The 23,939-nt window shown below is 45.2% G+C and overlaps 1 protein-coding gene across 4 annotated transcripts in view; it reads left to right on the top strand.

Annotated features, from left to right (window-relative positions):
• LOC109903954 (Ral GTPase activating protein catalytic subunit alpha 2) overlaps positions 1 to 23,939 on the top strand; it is a 137,794-nt gene that overhangs the window by 102,750 nt on the left and 11,105 nt on the right. For all 4 annotated transcript variants that reach the window (XM_031788261.1, XM_031788265.1, XM_031788263.1 and 1 more), the window contains one exon: positions 23,440 to 23,564. In XM_031788261.1, coding sequence (XP_031644121.1) covers positions 23,440 to 23,564 — 125 coding nt within the window. The remainder of the gene's footprint in view (positions 1 to 23,439; positions 23,565 to 23,939) is intronic.

Below are 23,939 nucleotides of genomic sequence, written 5' to 3'. Positions count from 1 at the left end.
TTGTGTGCGCAGCCTTTTGCTAATCGGTGTGGTCGTGTGCCCATGTTTTAGCCCACATTTCACGCGCAGCTCCCCTTTTGTCTGAGGCCTGCCCCGATAAGGATCCCAGTTCTAGGGCCGCTCTGATATTGAAATCCTTCAGCGTCGCGGAGAGAGCCTTCAATCATCCATTGTCTGTGCACCAGTTATTACCATTCAATCTCTGTGTCCCTCATCATCACCGGCCCGAGCACTGAGACTGTCCCCTGAAAAGACCAGGGCTCTCTCTCTCCTCTCTCGCTCTCTTCTGTCACATTCAAGCATATCCACAGATATTTCTGTAGTCGTCTCGAGACGGCCCGTGTTCAATGCTACCGGGAAATGTCAGCAAAATGTCACTCCTCACATACCCCAGGATTCTCTCAGTGTCTGTGACGTGGCCCTGGGTTAGGGACTTCTTTTGTCTGGAAACCTTTGGCCTCGCTCTGTTTTGTCCTAAAATTGGCATTAGGCTAGCTTTTCAATTCTCTTTTATCATAATGAGACTAGAACCACTGTTAGTCTAAAGATTTTCTTCACATTGCGTTAAATGTCACAGCCTTAATTGGTTATTTTAAAGAGGAATGAGTTGATTATATATTTGTTGCCTCTTTAAACAGTTGAAAGGCAGCACCTATTCCTCTTCTGCCCCGGCTCCATTGTTTCCCCGTGGAGGATGTCCTTGTCCTGAGCATTTGCATTTTTGCATTAAATGGAATTTTCCAAATAGAGAGACAAGCGAAACATTAAAGTGTGTATAGTGCATTTTCTGCCATTTCCAGAAGGCTCCCTTTGATGTGGTAATGGGGAGAGTATGTGTACGTTGTCAAGTGGCAGCCATTGATTTGGCCACAGAGCAACATACTGTACAGTAGGCCTTTCTATGATTGGCATTGTCATTTGGTGGCCTGAATGTATTTGCTGTGCTGCTGTTGTTGCTCTGGACAAAGAGAGAGCTTGGTTGGTTATCTGGTCATCAGCTCTAGATTTATAACCTCTTAGTAGTCTCTTTCTAAAACAAGACTTTCGGCTCCCTGTCATTGTAGATGTTCCTCTCTAGGTTTTTCCATTTGAAATGTTGACAGAAAACCTTGTTTACCAGACCTGCACTCCTCCAAAAGGCTTTGGCAGGAAAACAAAGGCCCTGAGCTCTTCAGATTTATGTGCTGTGCACATCTTCATTAGTTATGTATAGCCACTAATTACTATTGATGAGATTCTAGCAGTTTGGGCTACAAATCTATATGTATTGTCATTGTAATGAGTGTTATTTACTCTCAGATCTTCAGGGCAGGGGGATATAGATGGAATGGCCTTTGTGGAGGCAGATATGGCCCTGGCTGCTATAGTCTACACCCACTTGTTTTTGTATCTGCCGACTTTGACCAAATCCCGTTTCCCTCCCCCTACTTTGTCGCGGCCATCTGCAGAGATGTATAGCACTTCCCAGCTCCTCCATCTGTTTTTGTGCGTCCATGAAAAGGCCCATTATAGTCCCTCGCTGTATGTGGACGCACCTCGAGTTGCTAAACAGGATGGAATCCTAGAGGCCTCAGTCCATCGGTTAATTATTTGAGCTCCCTCTTAGAGATCTTCATTTGAACAAGTTTTCTAAACAACGTTGTCTCCGTACATCCCCATAAAAAGACAGCCAGTCTTGGATGGGGCTGAGGCTGGTAAATGGGATCCATGCAGCCAACACTAGGCTAAGACAGGCTCCTGATTAACTCTTGAGTGACTAGCTAATGTCATTGAAGTAGGACCACCTGGCGATGAGACTGTACAGTCAGCTGCCAGTGGAGGGCCAGAATGGGGAGGACCAGGTGTTAGGCTCCAGCCCCCTAATTGTTGCCATGTAATAGCCCGCTTGACTGCATAGTGTGGCCCCAGGGCTAGGATTAGAAAAGGCTGTTGCCAGCACAGAAGACATCAGTTGTCTTTCTGCCCAGTTTTTTTCATACCTCTTTCTTGCCATCCCACCCCCACTAATCATTCCAGGTAGTAGGGAGACTCCCCATCCCTCCCCCACCTCATTCACTCCAGGCCTACCCCACATCCGGCTGTGCTTTCAGGCCTGGGGAGGGGCGGCAGTTGGTGGGTTTGAGGAAGGCTGGAGAGAAAGACAATGAAAGAAAAGAGGGGGAGGGAAGAAAAAGAAGAAAGGGGGTGTCAGACAGAGCGGGGAGTTTTTCCAGTATTCCAGAACAGCCGAGTCCGTGTCTATACGGGAGCTTTTGGAACTCCATCTGCTCCTCCTAACCCTTCACACGGTAAACTCGAGGTCCCATAGTTCTGCCCTTCACGCTGTAGAATAGAGGAGGGCCCCATAGTTCTGCCCTTCACGCTGTAGAATAGAGGAGGGCCCCATAGTTCTGCCCTTCACGCTGTAGAATAGAGGAGGGCCCCATAGTTCTGCCCTTCACGCTGTAGAATAGAGGAGGGCCCCATAGTTCTGCCCTTCACGCTGTAGAATAGAGGAGGGCCCCATAGTTCTGCCCTTCACGCTGTAGAATAGAGGAGGGCCCCATAGTTCTGCCCTTCACGCTGTAGAATAGAGGAGGGCCCCATAGTTCTGCCCTTCACGCTGTAGAATAGAGGAGGGCCCCATAGTTCTGCCCTGCACGCTGTAGAATAGAGGGCCCATAGTTCTGCTCTTTACGCTGTAGACTCGAGGAGGGCCCATAGTTCTGCTCTTTACGCTGTAGAATAGAGGAGGGCCCCATAGTTCTGCCCTTCCCTATGCGCTCCCCTCATGTGTCACATACATTTATCTCACACTTCCTGTCCTCCAATCTGACACTCGCTCACAGCCGCATTATTACCGTGATCTTCAAGGAAAACAACGTGGAGACGATCCTGATACGGTCTGCTACTGGTTGTAATTTTTTGCTAAGAGCCCCAACCTCATTATGATTGTAACGACATTGATTGAAATATGGCTGTAATGCCGAGATGAGGGCAAATTAATTCCCTTTTTGTCCCTGTAACTAACCTTGGCTCTCCAATGCATTCATAACGCGATGATAACTGTGGTCATCTGTAGCCCTGTGCTTATCATTAGCATTTCCGCTAAATGCCTGCCATTTTGCATAAGGCTTGAGAGCTCTATTTACTGAACCTTTCACTGCCAGGCTAATGTAGGGGCGGGAGAAGGCACTCTGGAGCATGAATCCAGACGCCGACTCCACACGTTAACGCATAGCAATCATTTCCCCGCACCTGAAAAGTTCAGAGGCCTCACCTGTGTGGTAAATGTTTCATTAGCGTTCTGTGGAACACTGTGTTATCGTTGGGTTAAACCAAAACCCTTTGGCATAACACCGTGTTGTATGTGGCCCTGCAGGCTATTACGGACGTCAGAATCTCTCTGTGGAGTGGGGCTGACGTGTCAAACGGGCCAAAGGCGGTCTCTCTCTGCTCTGTTGCTGGTCTGGGATTGAAGCAGGATACAGGTGGTACGACTCACATGTTGAATACATGTCTGAAAATAGCCATTTTGGTCCACGGTTTCAGATTTGATGTACATGTCATGGACACGCATTGTTCAAAGTCATGTCCACCCAGGCACTGCACATACATATTCACCTCCCCTGCTCTGTTGAGGCCCACTATTATTCCAGCCAAACAAAGTGCCCAGGCCACGGAAGCTTTCATCCAAACCTGATTACTTCAGCTCAGATTGGACCAAAAAAGGCCATCTTCAAAGGTTTCTCTGACCACCCCACTTCTAGTCTCTTTCTCCTTGAGCATGTCGGCCAGGCAATCTTCTGTTAATGTGATGGAGCCCTGTGACTGGCTGCTTTTAATCATCTCTCTGGGTTTGATCAATCATGTCTCCGTTGTGCTCCACATCTAAGGCGGACACGTTACTGGCATGGATCAATAGACGGCCCTTTGAACAGGAGATTTGTTACACATCGGAATACTCATCTGACTACACAACCAGCCCTGCCCGTTGATGGCGAACCGTTATGTTGGAATAACCAATTGACAATGTCTGAATTTATTACGTTATCAGAAAAAGGATAATTGTTATCCCTGGATTTATAAACGACTTAGTTACCCATAAAGTATACCTTAATGTAAAGTGTTACCATCTCAACACTAAGAAGGAGTCTCTATGGCTCACCATCCCCAGTTGACCCATCACTATGGCATAGTTTTTAGTCCAGTCGACCATAACTCTGGTAAAGATTGCGTTTATTTGATTTGCTATGAAGTACTAATCGATTTTTAGTGCGCCTCAGGGAACTGTAAGCTGGCGGTAACATGGCATGCTTGAGAGAATGGGCTACTTCTTCACTGTGGTCCAGTCATAAATAAGGGTCCATGCCAGCTAGCAGACACAGCCCTCTGTCTGGATTGGTGCTACTGTAGCAGTGATGTCACGGGTTAGTAGTGATGTCACGGCCATAACTCCTCGTGCCTCTGTCTCGCTCTTAGATGGACGGTGGTGAGGTGTGGAGGTTGGCTTGAGAGGCTGACGCCGAGGGAGACTCTTCCCCCTGAAGGTGTCGTTAACCTGGCCTTAATGCCAGCGTAATCCCCTGGGGCTCTGATCCTAATTAGGCCCCTTGTTAAAGCTCCTGTAACCTGCCATTACACCACAGACTGCAGTACAGAACATTTTGCATCTTAGCCAGGTCATTTCTGGAAGCTTCTCAATTCACATCCCAGGTGACAGAATAGAAATCAATTTTTCTATCTTTCTCTCTCACCCACTCCTTTCTGATTCTCACAGGAACCATCTGTCTAATGAGACACCATGGGTACTTTGTGTACTTAGCATGCGGAGTAGTTTCTGGAATACGCTCTCGCGCACTCTTTATCCCCTCTTTGTGTATTTCGACAGTTCCTCTCTACCTGAAACCAACTTGTTCTCTGAAGCAATCGCACCTCTCTCTCTCTGTTCAGTTCAATTGAAAGGGCTTTATTGGCAAGGGAAACATATGTTTACATTGCCAAAGCAAGTGAAATAGATAAACAATACAAATGAACAGTAAACATTACAAAAGTTTCAGAGGAATAGAGACATTTAAAGTGTAATATTATGGCAGTGTTATGACAATCTGAAAATAGTTGAAGTACAAAAGGGAAAATAAATAAACATAAATATGGCTTGTATTTACAATGGTGTTTGTTATTCACTGGTTGCCCTTTTCTTGTGGCAACAGGTCACAAATTGTGCTGCCGTGATGGCACACTGGTATTTTGCCCAATAGATATGGGAGTTTATCAAAATAATATTTGTTTTGAAATTCTTTGTGGGTCTGTGTAATCTGAGGGAAATATGTGTCTCTAATATGGTCATACATTTGGCAGGAGGTTCGGAAGTGCAGCTCAGTTTCCACCTCATTTTGTGGGCATTGTGCACAAAGGAAAGGCTATCTTGAGAGCCAGGTCTGCCTACAGCGGCCTTTCTCAATAGCAAGGCTATGCTCACTGAGTATGTACATAGTCAAAGCTTTCCTTAAGTTTGGGTCAGTCACAGTGGTCAGGTATTATGCCACTGTGTACTGTCTGTTTAGGGCCAAATAGCATTCCATTTTGCTGTTTTTTTTGTAAATTCTTTCCAATGCGTCAAGTAATTATCTTTTTGTTTTCTCATGATTTGGTTGCGTTTAATTCTGTTGCTGTCCTGTTTGTGAACAGAGACCCAGGACCACCTTGCCTCTTCTCTAGGTTAATCTTTCTGTATGTGATGGCTTTGTTATGGAAAGTTTGGGTTTCTCCTCCTGTTAGGTGGTTGTAGAATTTAACAGATCTTTTCTGGATTTTTATCATTAGTAGGTATCAGCCTAATTCTGCTCTGCATTAATTATTTGGTGTTTTACGTTATACACGGATGATGTTTTTGCAGAATTCTGCATGCAAAGTCTCAATTTGATGTTTGTCCTATTTTGTGAATTCTTGGTTGGTGAGCAGACCCCAGACCTCACAACTAAAAAGGGAAATGGGTTCTATAACGGATTCTAGTATTGTTAGCCAGATCCTAATTGGGATGTCAAATTTGATGTTCCTTTTGATGGCATAAAAGGCCCTTCTTGCCTTGTCTCTCAGATCATTCACAACTTTGTGGAAGTTACCTGTGGTGCTGATGTTTAGGCCGAGGTATGTATAGTTTTTTTTGTATGCTCTAGGGCATGTATTCCCAAACTGGGGTTTGCGCAATGCCGTTGGGGATACTCCAAATATCATTTTTTCTTTTTTTTTCTTCACATTTTCAAACAGTCCGTTTAGATTCTCCAACGGGGCTATACATTTGGACGAGTTTATTTTTTTTCACGCTTGAGTAGCCTCGTTTCACTGCCGAAAATAACATTTAACCATCTAGTGTTTTGTGAAATAACAACACAATGTCAAATACAGCTAGGCTTGTCAAATAATTAACATCCAATCACATTACTCATTTACCGTTACATTACCTGTCCTTATGTAGCCAAACGTAGCTGCTACTCATTCCGTTTGCTCGAAAATGTATAAATGGTTTTAAAAAGGTACGGCCCATGTCAATAGAGACACATACCAGCTCTACTGGTAGTACTGCTACTACCAGCAGTACTACACCAGCACCTGTCGACGATACACATATGTTCTGCCTTCAAAAGCACATCCAATGCTAGCATCAGTAATTCTACATTTGTTGTTAGCCCAGCTAGCATGGACACTGACAGTTGTGAATCTGAAGCACCAAACAACACAGGGAACCAATGCTGGGGCAAAGGCCAAAAAAAACAATACAGACAATCTCTTCATCAAACAACACTGTTTCACGATGCGTCAGTGACATGGCAGGAGATGTTTTGAAACAATTACTGCTTCGCATACAAGCCAGTGAATTCTATGTGTTACAGCTGGATGAGTCAACAGACTTAGCGGCCTGGCACAGCTCCTGTCCGTTACGTTTATGGGGGGTCAATTAAGGAAGACATCCTCTTCTGCAAACCACTGGAAACCAAAACAACAGGAGAGGATATTTTTTAAGTACTTGACAGCTTTGTGACATCAAATGGACTTTGGTGGTCAAGATGTGTTGGTATCTGTACTGATGGTGCAAAAGCCATGACAGGGAGACATAGTGGAGTGGTAACGCGTGTGCAAGCAGTTTCTCCTAATGCCACTTGGGTACACTGCAGCATCCACCGAGAGGCTCTTGCAGCCAAGGGAATGCCTGACCACTTGAAAGATTTTTTTGGACACTACAGTGAAAATAGTTCACTTTGTTAAAGCAAGGCCCCTGAACTCTTGTGTATTTTCTGCACTATGCAATGATATGGGCAGCAACCATGTAACGCTTTTACAACATACAGAAGTATTGGCATGTTTTTTTAAATTGAGAGATGAGCTTAAAGTTTTCTATACTAACCATAATTTTTACTTGTCTGACTGCTTGCATGATGACGAGTTTCTCACACGACTGGCCTATCTGGGCGATGTTTTTTTTCTCGCCTGAATGATCTGAATCTATGATTACAAGGACTATCCGCAACTATTCAATGTGCGGGACAAAATTGAGGCTATGATTAAGAAGTTGGAGCTCTTTTCTATCTGCATTAACAAGGACAACACATAGGTCTTTCCATCATTGTATGATTTTTTTTGTGTGTGTGCAAATGAACTCAAGCTTACAGACAATGTCAAATGTGATATAGCAAAGCACCTGTGAGTTGGATGCGCAATTATGCAGGTGCTTTCCAGAAACAGATGACACAACATCCATTCGTTATCCCTTTCATGCCCTGCCTCCAGTCCACTTACCGATATTTGAACAAGGGAGCCTCATCGAAATTGCAACAAGCGGTTCTGTGAAAATGTAATTTAATCAGAAGCCGCTGCCCGATTTCTGGATTGGGCTGCACTCAGAGCATCCTGCCTTGTCAAATCGCGCTGTTAAGACACTGATGCCCTTTGCAACCACGTACCTATGTGAGAGTGGATTCTCGGTCCTCACTAGCGTGAACACTAAATGCAGGCACAGACTATGTGTGGAAAATTATTTAAGACTGAGACTCTCTCCAATACAACCCAACATCGCAGAGTTACAGTTGAAGACCGAAATTTACATACACCTTAGCCAAATACATTTAAACTCAGTTTTTCACAATCCTAGTAAAAATTCCCTGTCTTAGGTCAGTTAGGATCGCCACTTTATTTTAAGTATGTGAAATGTCAGAATAATAGTAGAGAGAATTATTTATTTCAGCTTTTATTTCTTTTATCACATTCCCAGTGGGTCTGAAGTTTACATACACTCAATTAGTATTTGGTAGCATTGCCTTTAAATTGTTTAACTTTGGTCAAGCGTTTCGGGGAGCCTTCCGCAAGCTTCCCACAATAAGTTGGGTGAATTTTGGCCCAGGCCTCTTTGCTCGCACACGCTTTTTCAGTTTTGACCACAAATTTTCTATAGGATTGAGGTCAGGGCTTTGTGATGGCCACTCCAATACCTTAACTTTGTTATCCTCAACTTTGGAAGTATGCTTGGGGTAATTGTCCATTTGGAAGACCCATTTGCGACCAAGCTTTAACTTCCTGACTGACATCTTGAGATGGGGCGGCAGGTAGCCTAGTGGTTAAAGAATTGGACTAGTAACCGAAAGGTTGCAAGTTCGAATCCCCGAGCTGACAAGGTACTAATCTGTCATTCTGCCCCTGAACAAGGCAGTTAACTCACTGTTCCTAGGCCGTCATTGAAAATAAGAATTTGTTCTTAACTGACTTGCCTAGGTAAATAAAGGTAAAATAAAAATGTTAAATACTTCAATATATCCACATCATTTTCCTACCTCGTGATGCCATCTTTTTTGTGAAGTGCACCAGTTCCTTCCTGCAGCAAAGCACCCCCACAACTTGATGCTGCCACCTCCGTGCTTCACGGGATGGTGTTATTCGACTCCCCCTTTTTCCTCCAAACATAACGATGGTCATTATGGCCTAACAGTTATATTTTTGTTTCATCAGACCAGAGTAGTTTTCTCCAAAAAGTACCATCTTTGTCCCCATGTGCAGCTGCAAACCGTAGTCTGTCTTTTTTATGTTGGTTTTGGAGCAGTGGCTTCTTCCTAGCTGAGGTTATGTCAATATAGGACTCATTTTTCTGTGGATATAAACACTTTTGTACCCGTTTCCTTCAGCATCTTCACAAGGTCCATTGCTGTTGTTCTGGGATTTGTACTTTTCGCACCAAAGTACGTTCATCTCTAGGAGATAGAACGCGTCTCCTTCCTGGACGGTATGGCGGCTGTGTGGTCCCATGGTGTTTATACTGGTGTAGTATTGTTTGTACAGCTGAACGTGGTAGCTTCAGGCGTTTGGAAATTGCTCCCAAGGATGAACCCAACTTGTGGAGATCTACAACTTTTTTTCTGAGGTCTTGGCTGATTTCTTTTGATTTTCCCATGATGTCAAGCAAAGAGGTACTGAGTTTGAAAGTAGTCCTTGAAATACATCCACAGGTACACCTCCAGTTGACTCCATGACATCATTTTCTGGAATTTTCCAAGCTGTTTAAAGGCACAGTCAACTTAGTGGATGCAAACTTCTGTCCCACTGGAATTGTGATACAGTGAAATAATCTGTCTGTAAACAATTGTTGGAAAAATGACTTGTGTCATGCACAAAGTAGATGTCCTAAGTGACTTAGTAAACTATAGTTTGTTAACAAGAAATTTGTGGAGTGGTTGAAAAATTTGTTTTAATGACTCCAACCTAAGTGCATGTAAACTTCTGACTTCAACTGTATGTTCATCCTTTCAAGCACACACTTCTCATTAACCTGGGGTGATTTACTCATAATTTTCAAGTAATAAATAAGGTTTTATATGTATGATGGTTAAATAAATTGTATTATTTGCGTTCCTGTAAGAGCTAATTGTCACTTCCCACAAGCCGGTAATGAAAAAAACTCACTCATTCTTATGTTTAATAAATGTATTGTATAGTGTGTGTATGGCAGGCTTACAATGATGGCCAAAAACAACATTTGAAAGTGCGCTGAACCTGGTGCTAGAGGGGGTACGCAGCTGGAGGTTGAATGTTTGAAGGGGTACGGGACTATAAAAATGTTGGGAACTCTAGGGCAACAGTGTCTAGATGGAATTTGTATTTGTGGTCCTTTGTGTGGACCTTTTTTGGAACACCATTAATTTTGTATTACTGAGATGTACTGTCAGGGCTCAGGTCTGACATAATCTGTGCAGAAGATATATGTGCTGCTGTAGGCCCTCCTTGTTTGTGGACAGAAGCACCAGATCATCAGCAAATGGTAGACATTTGACTTCAGATTCTAGTAGGGTGAGGCCGGGTGCTGCAGGTTGTTCTAGTGCCCTCGTTGATATTTATGTTGAAGAGGGTGGGGCTCAATCTGCATCCCTATCTCACCTCACGGAAAGAAAGCTGCATCCCCGTCTCAGCCCATGGAAAGAAAGCTGCATCCCCGTCTCACCTCACGGAAAGAAAGCTGCATCCCCGTCTCAGCCCATGGAAAGAAAGCTGCATCCCCGTCTCAGCCCGTGGAAAGAAAGCTGCATCCCCGTCTCAGCCCGTGGAAAGAAAGCTGCATCCCCGTCTCAGCCCGTGGAAAGAAAGCTGCATCCCCGTCTCAGCCCGTGGAAAGAAAGCTGCATCCCCGTCTCAGCCCGTGGAAAGAAAGCTGCATCCCCGTCTCAGCCCGTGGAAAGAAAGCTGCATCCCCGTCTCAGCCCGTGGAAAGAAAGCTGCATCCCCGTCTCAGCCCGTGGAAAGAAAGCTGCATCCCCGTCTCAGCCCGTGGAAAGAAAGCTGCATCCCCGTCTCAGCCCGTGGAAAGAAAGCTGCATCCCCGTCTCAGCCCGTGGAAAGAAAGCTGCATCCCCGTCTCAGCCCGTGGAAAGAAAGCTGCATCCCCGTCTCAGCCCGTGGAAAGAAAGCTGCATCCCCGTCTCAGCCCGTGGAAAGAAAGCTGCATCCCCGTCTCAGCCCGTGGAAAGAAAGCTGCATCCCCGTCTCAGCCCGTGGAAAGAAAGCTGCATCCCCGTCTCAGCCCTTGGAAAGAAAGCTGCATCCCCGTCTCAGCCCATGGAAAGAAAGCTGCATCCCCGTCTCAGCCCATGGAAAGAAAGCTGCATCCCCGTCTCAGCCCTGTGGAAAGAAATAGTTTTTTTGCCCATTTTAACTTCGCACTTGTTTGTGTACATTGATTTTATAATGTTGTATGCTTTTCCCCCAACACTGCTTTCCATCAATTTGTATAGCAGACCCTCGTGCCAAATTGAGTCAAAAGATTTTTTGAAATCAGCATGAAAAGACTTTGCCTTTGTTTTGTCAGTTAGGAGGTGCAGGGTGAATAGGTGGTCTGTCGTATGATAATTTGGTAAAAAAAACGGTTTGACTTTGTTTTCAGTGAGGAAATGTACGAGTCTGCTGTGTTGACACATATTCCACGGTAGTTATTGGGGTTAAATTTGTCTCCACTCTATGGATTCTTCAATGACATTAAGCTGATTTCTGACGTGCTATTCCTTCTTTTTTCCGTAGTGTATTTCTTTATTTTAGTGATTCACCTTAGTGAAGGCGTAGGCTCAGGTTTTCTGGGTCTTGGTTGGATAGGTTTCTCAATTTATTTCTTAGGTTTTTGAATTCTTCATCAAACCATTTGTCATTATAATTGTTTTTTCTTAGGTTGTCCGCTTGACATTTTTTGATTTGATAGGGAAGCTGAAAGGTGAAATATACTGTTTAGGCTTTCTACTGCCAAGTTTATACAGTGAAATGTTTTGTCCAGGAAGTTGTCTAAAAGAGATTGTATTTGTTGTTGCCTAATTGTTTTTTGGTTGGTTCCTATACTACTATAGCTGTCCTCAATATTTTGCAGTTCCTTTGGCTTTGCCAGCAGCATACCACCTTGCATACCACTGCTGGCTTGCTTCTGAAGCTAAGCAGGGTTGGTCCTGGTCAGTCCCTGGATGGGAGACCAGATGCTGCTGGAAGTGGTGTTGGAGGGCCAGTAGGAGGCACTCTTTCCTCTGGTCTAAAAAAAAATATATCCCACTGCCCTGTGTAGGGTGCCGTCTTTCGGATGGGACGTTAAACGGGTGTCCTGACTCTCTGAGGTCATTAAAGATCCCATGGCACTTATCGTAAGAGTAGGGGTGTTAACCCCGGTGTCCTGGCTAAATTCCCAATCTGGCCCTCAAACCATCACGGTCACCTAATAATCCCCAGTTTACAATGGGCTCATTCAGCCCCCTCCTCTCCCCTGTAACTATTCCCCAGGTCGTTGCTGCAAATGAGAACTTGTTCTCAGTCAACTTACCTGGTAAAATAACGAATAAATAAATGTGATTCCTCATGATTGAGTATTGATCAGTTCAAGTAGACTGATTTTACTATGATCTGATAGGGGTGTCAGTGGGCTGACTGTGAACGCTCAGACAGACTCTCGGTCGTGCTCAGTCAAAAAGTAATCTACAGTACTACTGCCAAGAGATTAGCTGTAGGTGTACCTACCATAGGAGTCTCCACGAAACTTACCATTGACAATGTACAGACCCAACGTGTGACAGAGCTCTTTCTCTCTCTTTCTCTCTATCTCTCTCTCTGTCAATTCAAAGGGCTTTATTGGCATGGGAAACAGTAAACAAAAGGGTAATTAACAAGGGACAAATGTGTAAACATTACACTCACAAAAGTTTTAAACGAATATAGACATTTGAAATGTCTCTCTCTCTGTCCCTCTTCCCCATAATCACCTCACACATCTGGGGCTTTCCACTGGGACGAGCTTCACACCTTGGCATGCTCTGTGACAACCAGTACCGCTGGCCTGCCTGGCACTCACCGCCCAGCCCCTGTCCAATCAACACCTGCACTCTCCCTATCTCTTTCTCCCTCACTCTCCTTATCACTCTCACTCCCTCTCTCTTAAGCATCTCTCTACTACACTCTGCCTGTGTAATGGCTAGTATCTCCTTTCCTCCTCTCCACACCATTTATTTTTAGGAGATGACACCTTGACACTTTATTAATTTGAATGTCTTCATGCAATGCCATACACACCTGCCAGGACCAAATTAATGAGATATGTACATAATCCACTTTGACTAATGGATGGTGGGTGTGTAGGGGGATAGGGGTGGTACATTTAATTCAGGAGGAAGGAGTTGTGTGTGTGTGTGTGTGTGTGGTATTCCTGTTCATGCGGCACTAACATCGCTGAAGTATCAGGCCTTTTTCCCCTCTTAACGGGCCGATTATGTGACTGCTGCTAGTAAATGCGGTGGCCGCCCCCACACTCCTCTCCTCTCCTCTGGAAGGTCAAGCTGATTGGGAGATTAATGGGCAGATCTGAGCGAGAGAGGGTGAGAGTGGGGGTCAAGCACCCACAGGTAGTCTACCCTGTCTCCAAACTGCGAGAGGTCATTTAGCAAGAGGACTTTTATACCAGCACGATTAACCTTGGCTCTTCATTCTCAGCAGTTACTTACTCTCTAGTGTTGTAGGAGAGACTGAATTCTCTGTGCGATTCTGTAATTACCTTGTTGGTAGAGTGTAATACTGGAGGTAATGCAAATAATAGATGGTGAAAGGTCAGTTTAAAGGATAGTGAAATGGTACCAAACCTAGTGGCTACTGACTGCTTAAATAGAGGCTAGTTGAGTGTCTCTTGGGTCAATCCTTCACATGTATCATAGCAGCTCAGTGGGGTGTGGGTAGCAGCTCGGAGCGGAGTGTGATGTGCGTACCACTCAGAGCAAAGACAGCCTCTCCTCCCCATAGAGAGAGGCCAGAGCCTGGCCGCCAAGATCCTTGATCTCATTCAGGCTCTTGCCCTGGAGCCCTATGTTTCTAACCTGGCTCCCAGTCAAGTCAGGTTGAGGGGACTCTGGCCACTACATAGGCTCCCCACTGCAGGCTCTGAGTGGAGCTAATTGACCTGTATGGCTCCTGTAGTATCTTGAATAGACCAACATAAAATTGGAGGACACAGGATGTAATCTTTACTTGTCCTTTATTAGGAACTGATTTACACTGCTGTCTATCATGGAGACCAGTACTCAACTAGCCTAGGACCTGTGATAGCGCCGCCTATTGGTTAGATGAGCCAGCATTATTTTTCACTCCAACACTCCTTCCCCCATAAATCTGAACTAACTCTTGGTTAGTTTAACATTTTCAGATCTAACACCTACTGTATGAGTATTCCAATAACAGTAACCATTCTCATTGTAGCTGGTAAGTCATCTCTTCACTTAGCATTAATAACATCACCTTACAGTTTAACAAGTGCTTTGTCCGTTGGTGGCCGTGGAGTACCTGTGTCCTGTGGTAACTCCTTGCCTGCTGGACTGGGCTTTGTGTTGCATGTCACTGGCTCTGGATCACCATGCCGAAACAGACCCAGTGATTTCTTGAACCAACCAAGTTATCCATTTAGGTCCACACCCAAAGTTCTTGGTATACACGGAGTCTCCGACTACAAAACTGCAAGCTTTTGCGTGTTTGTCATGCTAAGTTTTCTGTCCTGCTTGCTTAGCCTGCACCTTACTCTTTAGGTCTAACGTGCACCTCAACTTTCCTCCCCATCATCATCTCAGCCGGTAAAAGTCCAGTGGGCCGTGACGCGTTGGCTAAACAACACTCTGCTCAGTTTTGTCTCCAACAAGTCAGCTGCTCTCTTTTTCATTAGCTCTTTGAATGTCTGAGCGTCTCTCTCTACCAAACCATTCGACGCAGGATGGTGTGGTGCCCAAGTGACGTGTGTGATTCCATTCTTTGTCATGAACTCCTTACTGTTCTCACACACAAAGCACTGAGCATTGTCTGAAACAACAAACAATGAGACATTAACTCCACTACCCCGTAGGGGGAGGCATCACAGGAAAGTATCAGTTATTTTCCTTCATCATAATGCACTAACACTCTGCTCGACTGCAACAGTTCTTTTGACAGTTTGAAGGCCTTTTGTTGTTCTGATCGCCAACACCATGGCGTGTCCTTCCTCAGCAGCTTGTGCATAGGAGCCAATAGTGTCGACAGATTCGGTAAGAAACTATTACAGTAGTTTAATAGGCCCAGATACGATTTCAGTTCTGTGACTGTGGTAGGCATTGGTGCGTCCTGCACCGCCTTTACTTTCTCTGGCACTGGATGCCGTCCAGTAGCGTCCACCCTGTGGCCTAGGAATGTCACTTCCTTCTCCATGAAGCTGCACTTACTCCGTTTGAAGCGTAGCCCATCCAGTTGCTGTAACACTCTGTCCAGTGTTCGGATGTGGTCCTGATCATTTCTTCCTGTCAGGAGAATATCATCGAGAGACACTGGGTAATCCCTTGTAGAGTCTCCTCCATAGTGCTCTGGAAGATAGCGGGACTGGAGCTGACACCGAATGGGAACTTGGCATATGTGAACAGTCCCTTGTGCGTGTTCACTGTGACATATATTTCTTTGAATCTTCATCTAGCACAATCTGCTGGTAAGCATGACTCATGTCTAGTTTGTGAAAATGTTCTCCTCCGGCTAAGGACGTGAACATGTCCTCCATTTTAGAAATTGGGTACTGTTCTAGTGATGACACTCTGTGTGGTGACTATAAAGTAACGGTTAACAATCTCACTGTACCGTCTGGTTTTAACACTGGGACTAACGGTGCTGCCCAGTCTGAGAACCTCACTGGTTCCATGATTTCGTTGTCCTGGCAACAATCTAACTCAGCCTCTATCTTAGTTTTCATTTCAAATGGTACTGACCTTGGTTTGAAGAAACGGGGTGTGGCATCACTTGATACATGCATCTTTGCTGTGAATCCTTTCAACGTGCCCATCTCATCGTTGAACACTTCCTCATGTTTCTTTAACACTTCCTATAGAGCATCTTTTGCTGTCAAGCATCATATTCATGGTATGCCAGTCCACATCCAACATGGTGATCCACCCTCGCCACAGCGGGTTTTATCCTGACCCAGCTACAACTATTTGACTATTCTTTTGTGTTCAACTTTCACATTAGCTGATCCTACAATGTCCACTTTCTGTCCTGTATATGTTTTCAGAGTGATAAAACATGTACCTGGCTCTGGAACTTTTGCTTTCTTCCCTAGCCTAGCATACTCTGACTGTGACATTATTGTTATGCTACAGCCAGTATCTGTTTCTTATTTCACTTTTCATCCCATGTACTGTTAAATAGTAATCGCAAGGTTGCAAGTTCAAATCCCCAAGCTGACAAGGTACAAATCTGTCGTTCTGCCCCTGAACAGGCAGTTAACCCACTGTTCCTAGGCAGTCATTGAAAATAAGAATTTATTCTTAACTGACTTGCCTAGTTAAATAAAGGTTAAAAAAATATATAAAAAAATATATGGTCTAAGCGGAGGTACCTTAGTAATGGTTAGTGTCTGTGTTGTGAATAGTAAACACATCCCCACGACACTCTTCCTATATGAAATTTGCATTTTTCGAATGTCTTTCTCTCCCCCCTCGAATTGTTATAGGAGCCTTCGTGCTCATTTTGTCTGCGACTGTAATTCTGTGCTTTGTCAAATGTCCAAAATCTCCTCAGAGGCTCCGCTGTATCTTATCCTCATTACCCCACATACTAATCAGTCACGTAGCATCACTGTGAGGGTGTCTCCATAGTTACAGTCCTGTGCTAGCTTCCTTAGCTCCGCCACATTTATTTAAGTTTTTTAAATGTTGAGAATTTCACAATATTCTTCACACCCAATTTTATATTTATTTTATGTGACACAGCTCACTTGCCAGTCATGGTCCCAGCATTTGTGTGCCCTATAGATAATATCAAAATGCGTAAACAACATACACTGGCTCTGACAATCGTCGGATGTGGCAGGGCTTGTAAATTATTACGGACTGCAAAGGGAAACCCAGCCACGAGCTGCCCAGTGACGCGAGCCTACCAGATGAGCTAAATGTCTTTAACGCTCGCTTCGAGGCAAGCAACACTGAAGCATGCATGAGAGCGCCAGCAGTTCCAGACAACCGTGTGATCACGCTCTCCGTAGCTGATGTGAGCAAGACTTTTAAACAGGTCAACATTTACAAGGCCGCGGGGCCAGACGGATTACCAGGACGTGTACCCGGAGCATGCGCAGACCAACTGGAAAGTGTCTTCACTGACATTTTCAACCTCTCCCTGACAGAGTCTGTAATACTTACATGTTTCAAGCAGACCACCATAGTCCCTGTGCCCCAAAAAAGCGAAGGTAACCTGAAATGACTACTGCCCTGTAGCACTCATGTTGATAGTCATGAAGTGCTTTGAAAGGCTGGTCATGGATCACAACAAGACCACCATCCCGGAAACCCTTGACCCACTCCAATTTGCGTATTTCCCCAACACATTGGTTTGATTGGCTTCCGGGTTAAGTGGGAATTGTGTCAAGAAGCAGTGCGGCTTGGTTGGGTTGTGTTTCGGAGGATGCACGGCTCTCGACCTTCGCCTCTCCCGAGTCCGTACGGGAGTTGCAGCGATGAGACAAGACTGTAACTTAAATCAAATCAAAGTTTATTTGTCACGTGCGACGAATACAACAGGTGTAAACCTTACAGTGAAATGCTTACTTATAGGCTCTAAACAATGGTGCCTTGTGAAGACTTACAGAAAACGTTTGACCTCTGTCATTGCCAACAAAGGGTATATAACAAATTATTGAGAAACTTTTGTTATTGACCAAATACTTATTTTCCACCATAATTTGCAAATAAATTAATAAAAAATCCTACAATGTGATTTTCTGGATTTTCTTTTTCATTTTGTCTGTCATAGTTGAAGTGTACCTATGATGAAAATTACAGGCCTCTCTCATCTTTTTAAGTGGGAGAACTTGCACAATTGGTGGCTGACTAAATACTTTTTTGCCCCACTGTATATGATGAACAGAGAGTAGCAGAAGTGTAGAAGGTGTTTTTTTAAATTACCAATTGGACACCATGAAATTGGGGAGAAAAAGAGAAAATAATGATGAGGGGACACTTGCACTTTCAAAAATTTGGAATTGCATTTGGTTGAACGTCCTCCACTTTCCATTATAAATATTTATGTACAGACACTATAGTAAACTATAGCCTATTCCTATTTTAGTACATTTCCTTGGAAAGATAACTGCCTGTCATTCTCTGCCCGTGCATAGTCGGTCTACTCTATTTCATTGAGAACACACATATACTAGGCACTCTTGATCTCGCAAGCCCAACTAGAGACGAAGGCTACTGGATTCTGAGAGTGTGAATAATGCAGCAAAGATGTCCTTTTAATACAATAGGTAGGCCTAGGCTAACACATACAGTCGTGGCCAAAAGTTTTGAGAATGACACAAATATTAATTTAGACAAAGTTTGCTGCTTCAGTGTCTTTAGATATTTTTGTCAGATGTTACTATGGAATACTGAAGTATAATTACAAGTGTTCATAAGTTCACAAGTGTCAAAGGCTTTTGACAATTACATGAAGTTGATGCAAAGAGTCTCTGCAATCTGCCCTGGCATGTTGTCAATTAACTTCTGGGCCACATCCTGACTGATGGCAGCCCATTCTTGCATAATCAATGCTTGGAGTTTGTCAGAATTTGTGTGTTTTTATTTGTCCACCTGCCTCTTGAGGTTTGACCACAAGTTCTCAATGGGATTAAGGTCTGGGAAGTTTCCTGTCCATGGACCCAAAATATCGATGTTTTGTTCCCCGAGCCACTTAGTTATCACTTTTGCCTTATGGCAAGGTGCTCCATCATGCTGAAAAAGGCATTGTTCGTCACCAAACTGTTCCTGGATGGTTGGGAGAAGTTGCTCTCGGAGGATGTGTTGGTACCATTCTTTATTCATGGCTGTGTTCTTAGGCAAAATTGTGAGTGAGCCCACTCCCTTGGCTGAGAAGCAACCCCACACATGAATGGTCTCAGGATGTTTTACTGTTGGCATGACACAGAACTGATGGTAGCGCTCACCTTGTCTTCTCTGGACAAGCTTTTTTCCGGATGCCCCAAACAATCAGAAAGGGGATTCATCAGAGAGAATGACTTTATCCCAGTCCTCAACAGTCCAATCCCTGTACCTTTTGCAGAATATCAGTCTGTCCCTGATGTTTTTCCTGGAGAGAAGTGGCTTCTTTGCTGCCCTTCTTGACACCAGGCCATCCTCCAAACGTCTTTGCCTCACTGTGCGTGCAGATGCACTCGCGACTGCCTGCTGCCATTCCTGAGCAAGCTCTGTACTGGTGGTGCCCAGATCCCGCAGCTGAATACACTTTAGGAGACGGTTCTGGCGCTTGCTGGACTTTCTTGGGCGCCCTGAAGCCGCCTTCACAACAATTGAACCGCTCTCCTTGAAGTTCTTGATGATCTGATAAATGTTTGATTTAGGTGCAATCTTACTGGCAGCAATATCCTTGCCTGTGAAGATCTTTTTTGTGCAAAGCAATGATGACGGCACGTGTTTCCTTGCAGGTAACCATGGTTGACAGAGGAAGAACAATGATTCCAAGCACCACCCTCCTTTTGAAGCTTCCAGTCTGTTATTCAAACTCAATCATCATGACAGAGTAATCTCCAGCCATGTCTCCTCGTCAACACTCACACCTGTCTTAACGAGAATCACTGACATGATGTCAGCTGGTCCTTTTGTGGCAGGGCTGAAATGCAGTGGAAATGTTTTTTGGGGATTCAGTTCATTTGCATGGCAAAGAGGGACTTTGCAATTCATCTGATCACTTTTCATAACATTCTGGAGTATATGCAAATTGCCATCATACAAACTGAGGCAGCAGACTTTGAAAATTAATATTTGTGTCATTCTCAAAACTTTTGGCCACGACTGTGGTCTTTCTGTTTTGTACAGTTTCCAAATAATCTGCGGGGAAACAAAAATGTATCATCCCAAAGTTGTCTGCCTGAAATGCCTGATAGGAGAGGACAGGGGCGTGGGGGATTCGCGGGGGTTCAATATAAGTCCCTCTGGACTGGGAGGGTGCAGAGAGAGACTGAGGACGGGTCCCTCTGGAGAGAGGGTGTAGGGGTCCTGGGCCAGAGCAGCCTGTTAAGAGCCATCTGAGGCCCTATTCACCTTGAACATGGCCCACTGCTGCTGCCTGACCTTGGTTTTGTTCCATAAAGGCGCTTGACCCTGGATTCCCCCTTGGCCACCCTGCCATCTGGACATTACGCTCAAACACACACACACATATGCATCATGCATTAACACATGCACGCACACGTGCACTATTGTGTGTGACCTCTGTTTCAGGGAACACACATCGGCTTGTTTATAAGAGTGCCAGAGGTGGAGGCTCCATGTGTGGTGTACAATTCACATCACCCAACAGCCACACACCGGCTTTATCTGAGCCATAAGTCACTGCCTTTTGTCCCAGTGAGCACCATGGGGGCAGAGTTAGGGGACGGGCTTTTATAGAGCTGGAGGATGACTTTTATCTACTAAATGCCTACATTGCCATTACCATTGTCAAGTGGATTTGAAATGTGCTTTTTTGGGGTCATAACCAATACCGTTGTGATTTCTCCTTCTCTCACAGTTTCTTTTAAAGGCTGACCTTGTTGTTGAGTGACGTCAGAGCGTTATTTTACGTTACAGGTTGTTTCCGATCTCGTCTGACTGAAGAGGTTTGTCAGTTGCTCACGCAGCGTTCTGACACGCTTCACAGACATGATATTCCCACTCCTCTCCTCTCCCTAATGGGAATGTGCAGCTGCTTGGAACTTGGGGGAATATGCTTCTGGAAGCCTCTCGACCACTCTTTTTTTACTTAACAGTTCAACTGTGAAATTACAATTACTCTACGGATGACTTGTATTGCGTTGATACTGCGGAAACTTATTGTTGTTTTCATCCTGGCAAGGTCCCTGTAGTATAGCCTAATGGTTTTGAGTGCCAGAGGCCAACAGTAGTAGCCAGAGGCCAACAGTAGTAGCCAGAGGCCAACAGTAGTAGCCAGAGGCCAACAGTAGTAGCCAGAGGCCAACAGTAGTAGCCAGAGGCCAACAGTAGTAGCCAGAGGCCAACAGTAGTAGCCAGAGGCCAACAGTAGTAGCCAGAGGCCAACAGTAGTAGCCAGAGGCCAACAGTAGTAGCCAGAGGCCAACAGTAGTAGCCAGAGGCCAACAGTAGTAGCCAGAGGCCAACAGTAGTAGCCAGAGGCCAACAGTAGTAGCCAGAGGCCAACAGTAGTAGCCAGAGGCCAACAGTAGTAGCCAGGTACATTATCAGTAAATGATAAATAACATACCAACAGCCATCTCTCGGGTAATGGCCATTCCACCTGAAGAGGTCATTCCTTAACAGATATGTGTTGCCACAGAGAGAGAGAGACCGCATGTTTGTCGCCCAGGGAAGGGTCAGTGGGTTTGGCGAATGCGACGTGGACATGCTTTTTCTGGCATTGTCCTTTGATTTAATTACTGGGTGCTAGGCAAGCAGGCACAGCTTTTGTGCACTTGTAGGGGAACATCCTGTACCAAGCCTATAGTCGTTAGTGACAGAGGGAGGGGACAACCATAGAAATAGAGTCTCTAGTTCAACATTACCACTCACCTTGTATCTGAGCTTTTCTAGGGATATCTGTGCTACAAGATTCAAATCCGCAGAAGCCGTGCATTTACTGATTGCACTCAGTCGATTCTCTTTCCATCTCTCTCTCTCTCTCCCCGTTGGTTATAGTGGGTAGAGGAATCGACAGAGTGTAGGAGAGGTGTATGTCAGAGGAGAGTGGAGGGCCACCCCAGCTGGAGTCAATATTTGCTCTAAGAATCTCAGTAATAGGCCGGGACACAGTCATCTGCATCTCTGATAATGGACAACCATATGGCTCTGTTGGCTCAGTGGACTGGAGTTCTCTCGCTCGTTCGTTCGCTCTCTCTCGATTTACAGATTTTCTCTCTGCCCCCCCACGTACATTCATAAAACCCGGGATTTGACCCGTCACATTGTGCTGTAACCTGGGTTGCCATGGCAGCAAAGTCTGTGATGTTCTCTATTGTGTCCCCACTCCTGGTTGAATCAGCGGGATCTGGAGGCAGGTAAAAGATCACTGTGCAGCCTCACAGCTATCTTTACTGGCAGCCTCACACACAGCTCAGGTGATCTTAACCCATGCCCTTGTGTTGCCCCTACTCCGTGGATTTAGAACAGACTTGCTGCACCAATGAAGCTTATCTCCCTCTCTTTCTCCATGCCTCTCTCCCTCCCACCGTGTGGTGAGCAGCTTGCCTGTCCTCAGGCTGGCCCAGGCCCTAGGCTCAGGTGCCCGTCAGCCCCAGTTTGAAACGGCTGCCTTTCAGCCATTCGTCATGCCTGCCTCAACCCCTGCTGTGCCAGCATGTGCCCAGTCCATTCCATTTTAGCCAACCCAGCTTAGTCCAGCCCATACACATTCCCAGTAACATCCACTTCCAGTGCCAGCCCTTCTTCTCACCAACACTCTACCAGAGCAGAGGGGCCCTAGCAACAGCCTAGCAACACTTACTACAAGCAGCAGTCTGTTAATGAGAGCGGAATGAGGCCAGCAGGTTCCTGGAGTCGGGGGCTGTAGTAGATGCCTGTTTGGGTCGACTCTTGACGTGGTGACTGAATAACCATTTGTTAGGTGCAGTTATTTAGAAGGAAAGACAGAAACCTACAGCTAGCATAGTTAGTGACATTCTAACACACACACACAAAGAGAGAGCAGCATTTTGAGCCCTTTTTGTTATTCTGTTATGTTCTATCCTGACTGTCTGTATCCATCCTGGTACCATTACTCTCAGGTTGCTCTCCCTACCTGCCACTCTGAATTTGAAATGTCTACAATTTTCTCCCTGACGGGTTGGAGAAGTGCCAGGGTGGGAGGGATGTCCGAAAGCATCTCTCTGCCTCCAGCAGGGGTTCTATTAGAGTGCCCAAGGATTTTTATTTTATTTTACCTTTTATTTACTAGGCAAGTCAGTTAAGAACAAATTCTTATTTTCAATAACGGCCTAGGAACAGTGGGTTAACTGCCTTGTTCAGGGGCAGAACGGCAGATTTTTACCTCGTCCGCTCGGGGAGTCGACCTTGCAACATTTCGGTTACTAGTCCTATGCTCTAACCACTAGGCCAAGGAGAGGCGAGAGGAGGGCCATGCCTGTAGTGTTTTTATTTGGTGACTGCTTTCCCATTTGTGGCTGCGTGGCCAGGCTGAGTGTCCTCTCCAACGGTCTGGTTATTGCTACTCCTCTGTCTACTCATGCTGCCTTTTGTCTGTGTCTGCTACTGTTGTTGGTCAGAGAGGCTAATTTCTCTATTATGTGACGGTGCGATGGGTTTTCTTCACCGGTTGTTTTGTCTTGATTGACTAAGTTCCTGTATTGATGAATTTAGCACTTTTGTTTCGATTTCATTGGGCTGTAAATGATCCGTTTTCTTGGTCTCTTCCTCTGGTTTTCCTTAACCCTGGCCCCAGCTATGAGGAGCGGGCACTGTACCTGGAGGCCATCGTGCAGAACCACCGGGAGGTCATGACCTTTGAGGACTTTGCCTCGCAGGTCTTCTCCCCTTCACCCAGCTACTACCCAATGAGTGGGACAGGTAAGAATCCCATGCGCTCCTCCTCTCTTCTTCCACTTCCTCCTTTCTTCCTCCACAGCAGCACACCTGTTAGCCCTCTTCAGGCCCCTCCATCTCTGTTTCCTGGTCCTTGTCTCCTCACACCCACACTCTGATGAATATCAAAGGCAACAGGGCCAATCTCTCTCCACTGTCTGAGCAGCAGCATCAAAGACCTCACCCGTGGCTCAACAACTTAGTTGGGCCCTGCTCCTTGTCTCACTGTGTACTGTTTCATCTCACCTCCTCTTTTCCGGTTTTTATCTACCTCTCATTTAATGAGCCTGATCGAAATATACATATGACATGATTGAATGTGGGTCAAGCAAAGTGTATGTGATCGGACTCTTCTTATCG

The sequence above is a fragment of the Oncorhynchus kisutch genome, linkage group LG14 (assembly GCF_002021735.2).
Source record: "Oncorhynchus kisutch isolate 150728-3 linkage group LG14, Okis_V2, whole genome shotgun sequence".
NCBI classification, from domain to species: domain Eukaryota; kingdom Metazoa; phylum Chordata; class Actinopteri; order Salmoniformes; family Salmonidae; genus Oncorhynchus; species Oncorhynchus kisutch.
The sequence above is the reverse complement of the archived record's forward strand: the minus strand, read 5'-3'. Positions and strand labels throughout refer to the sequence as shown.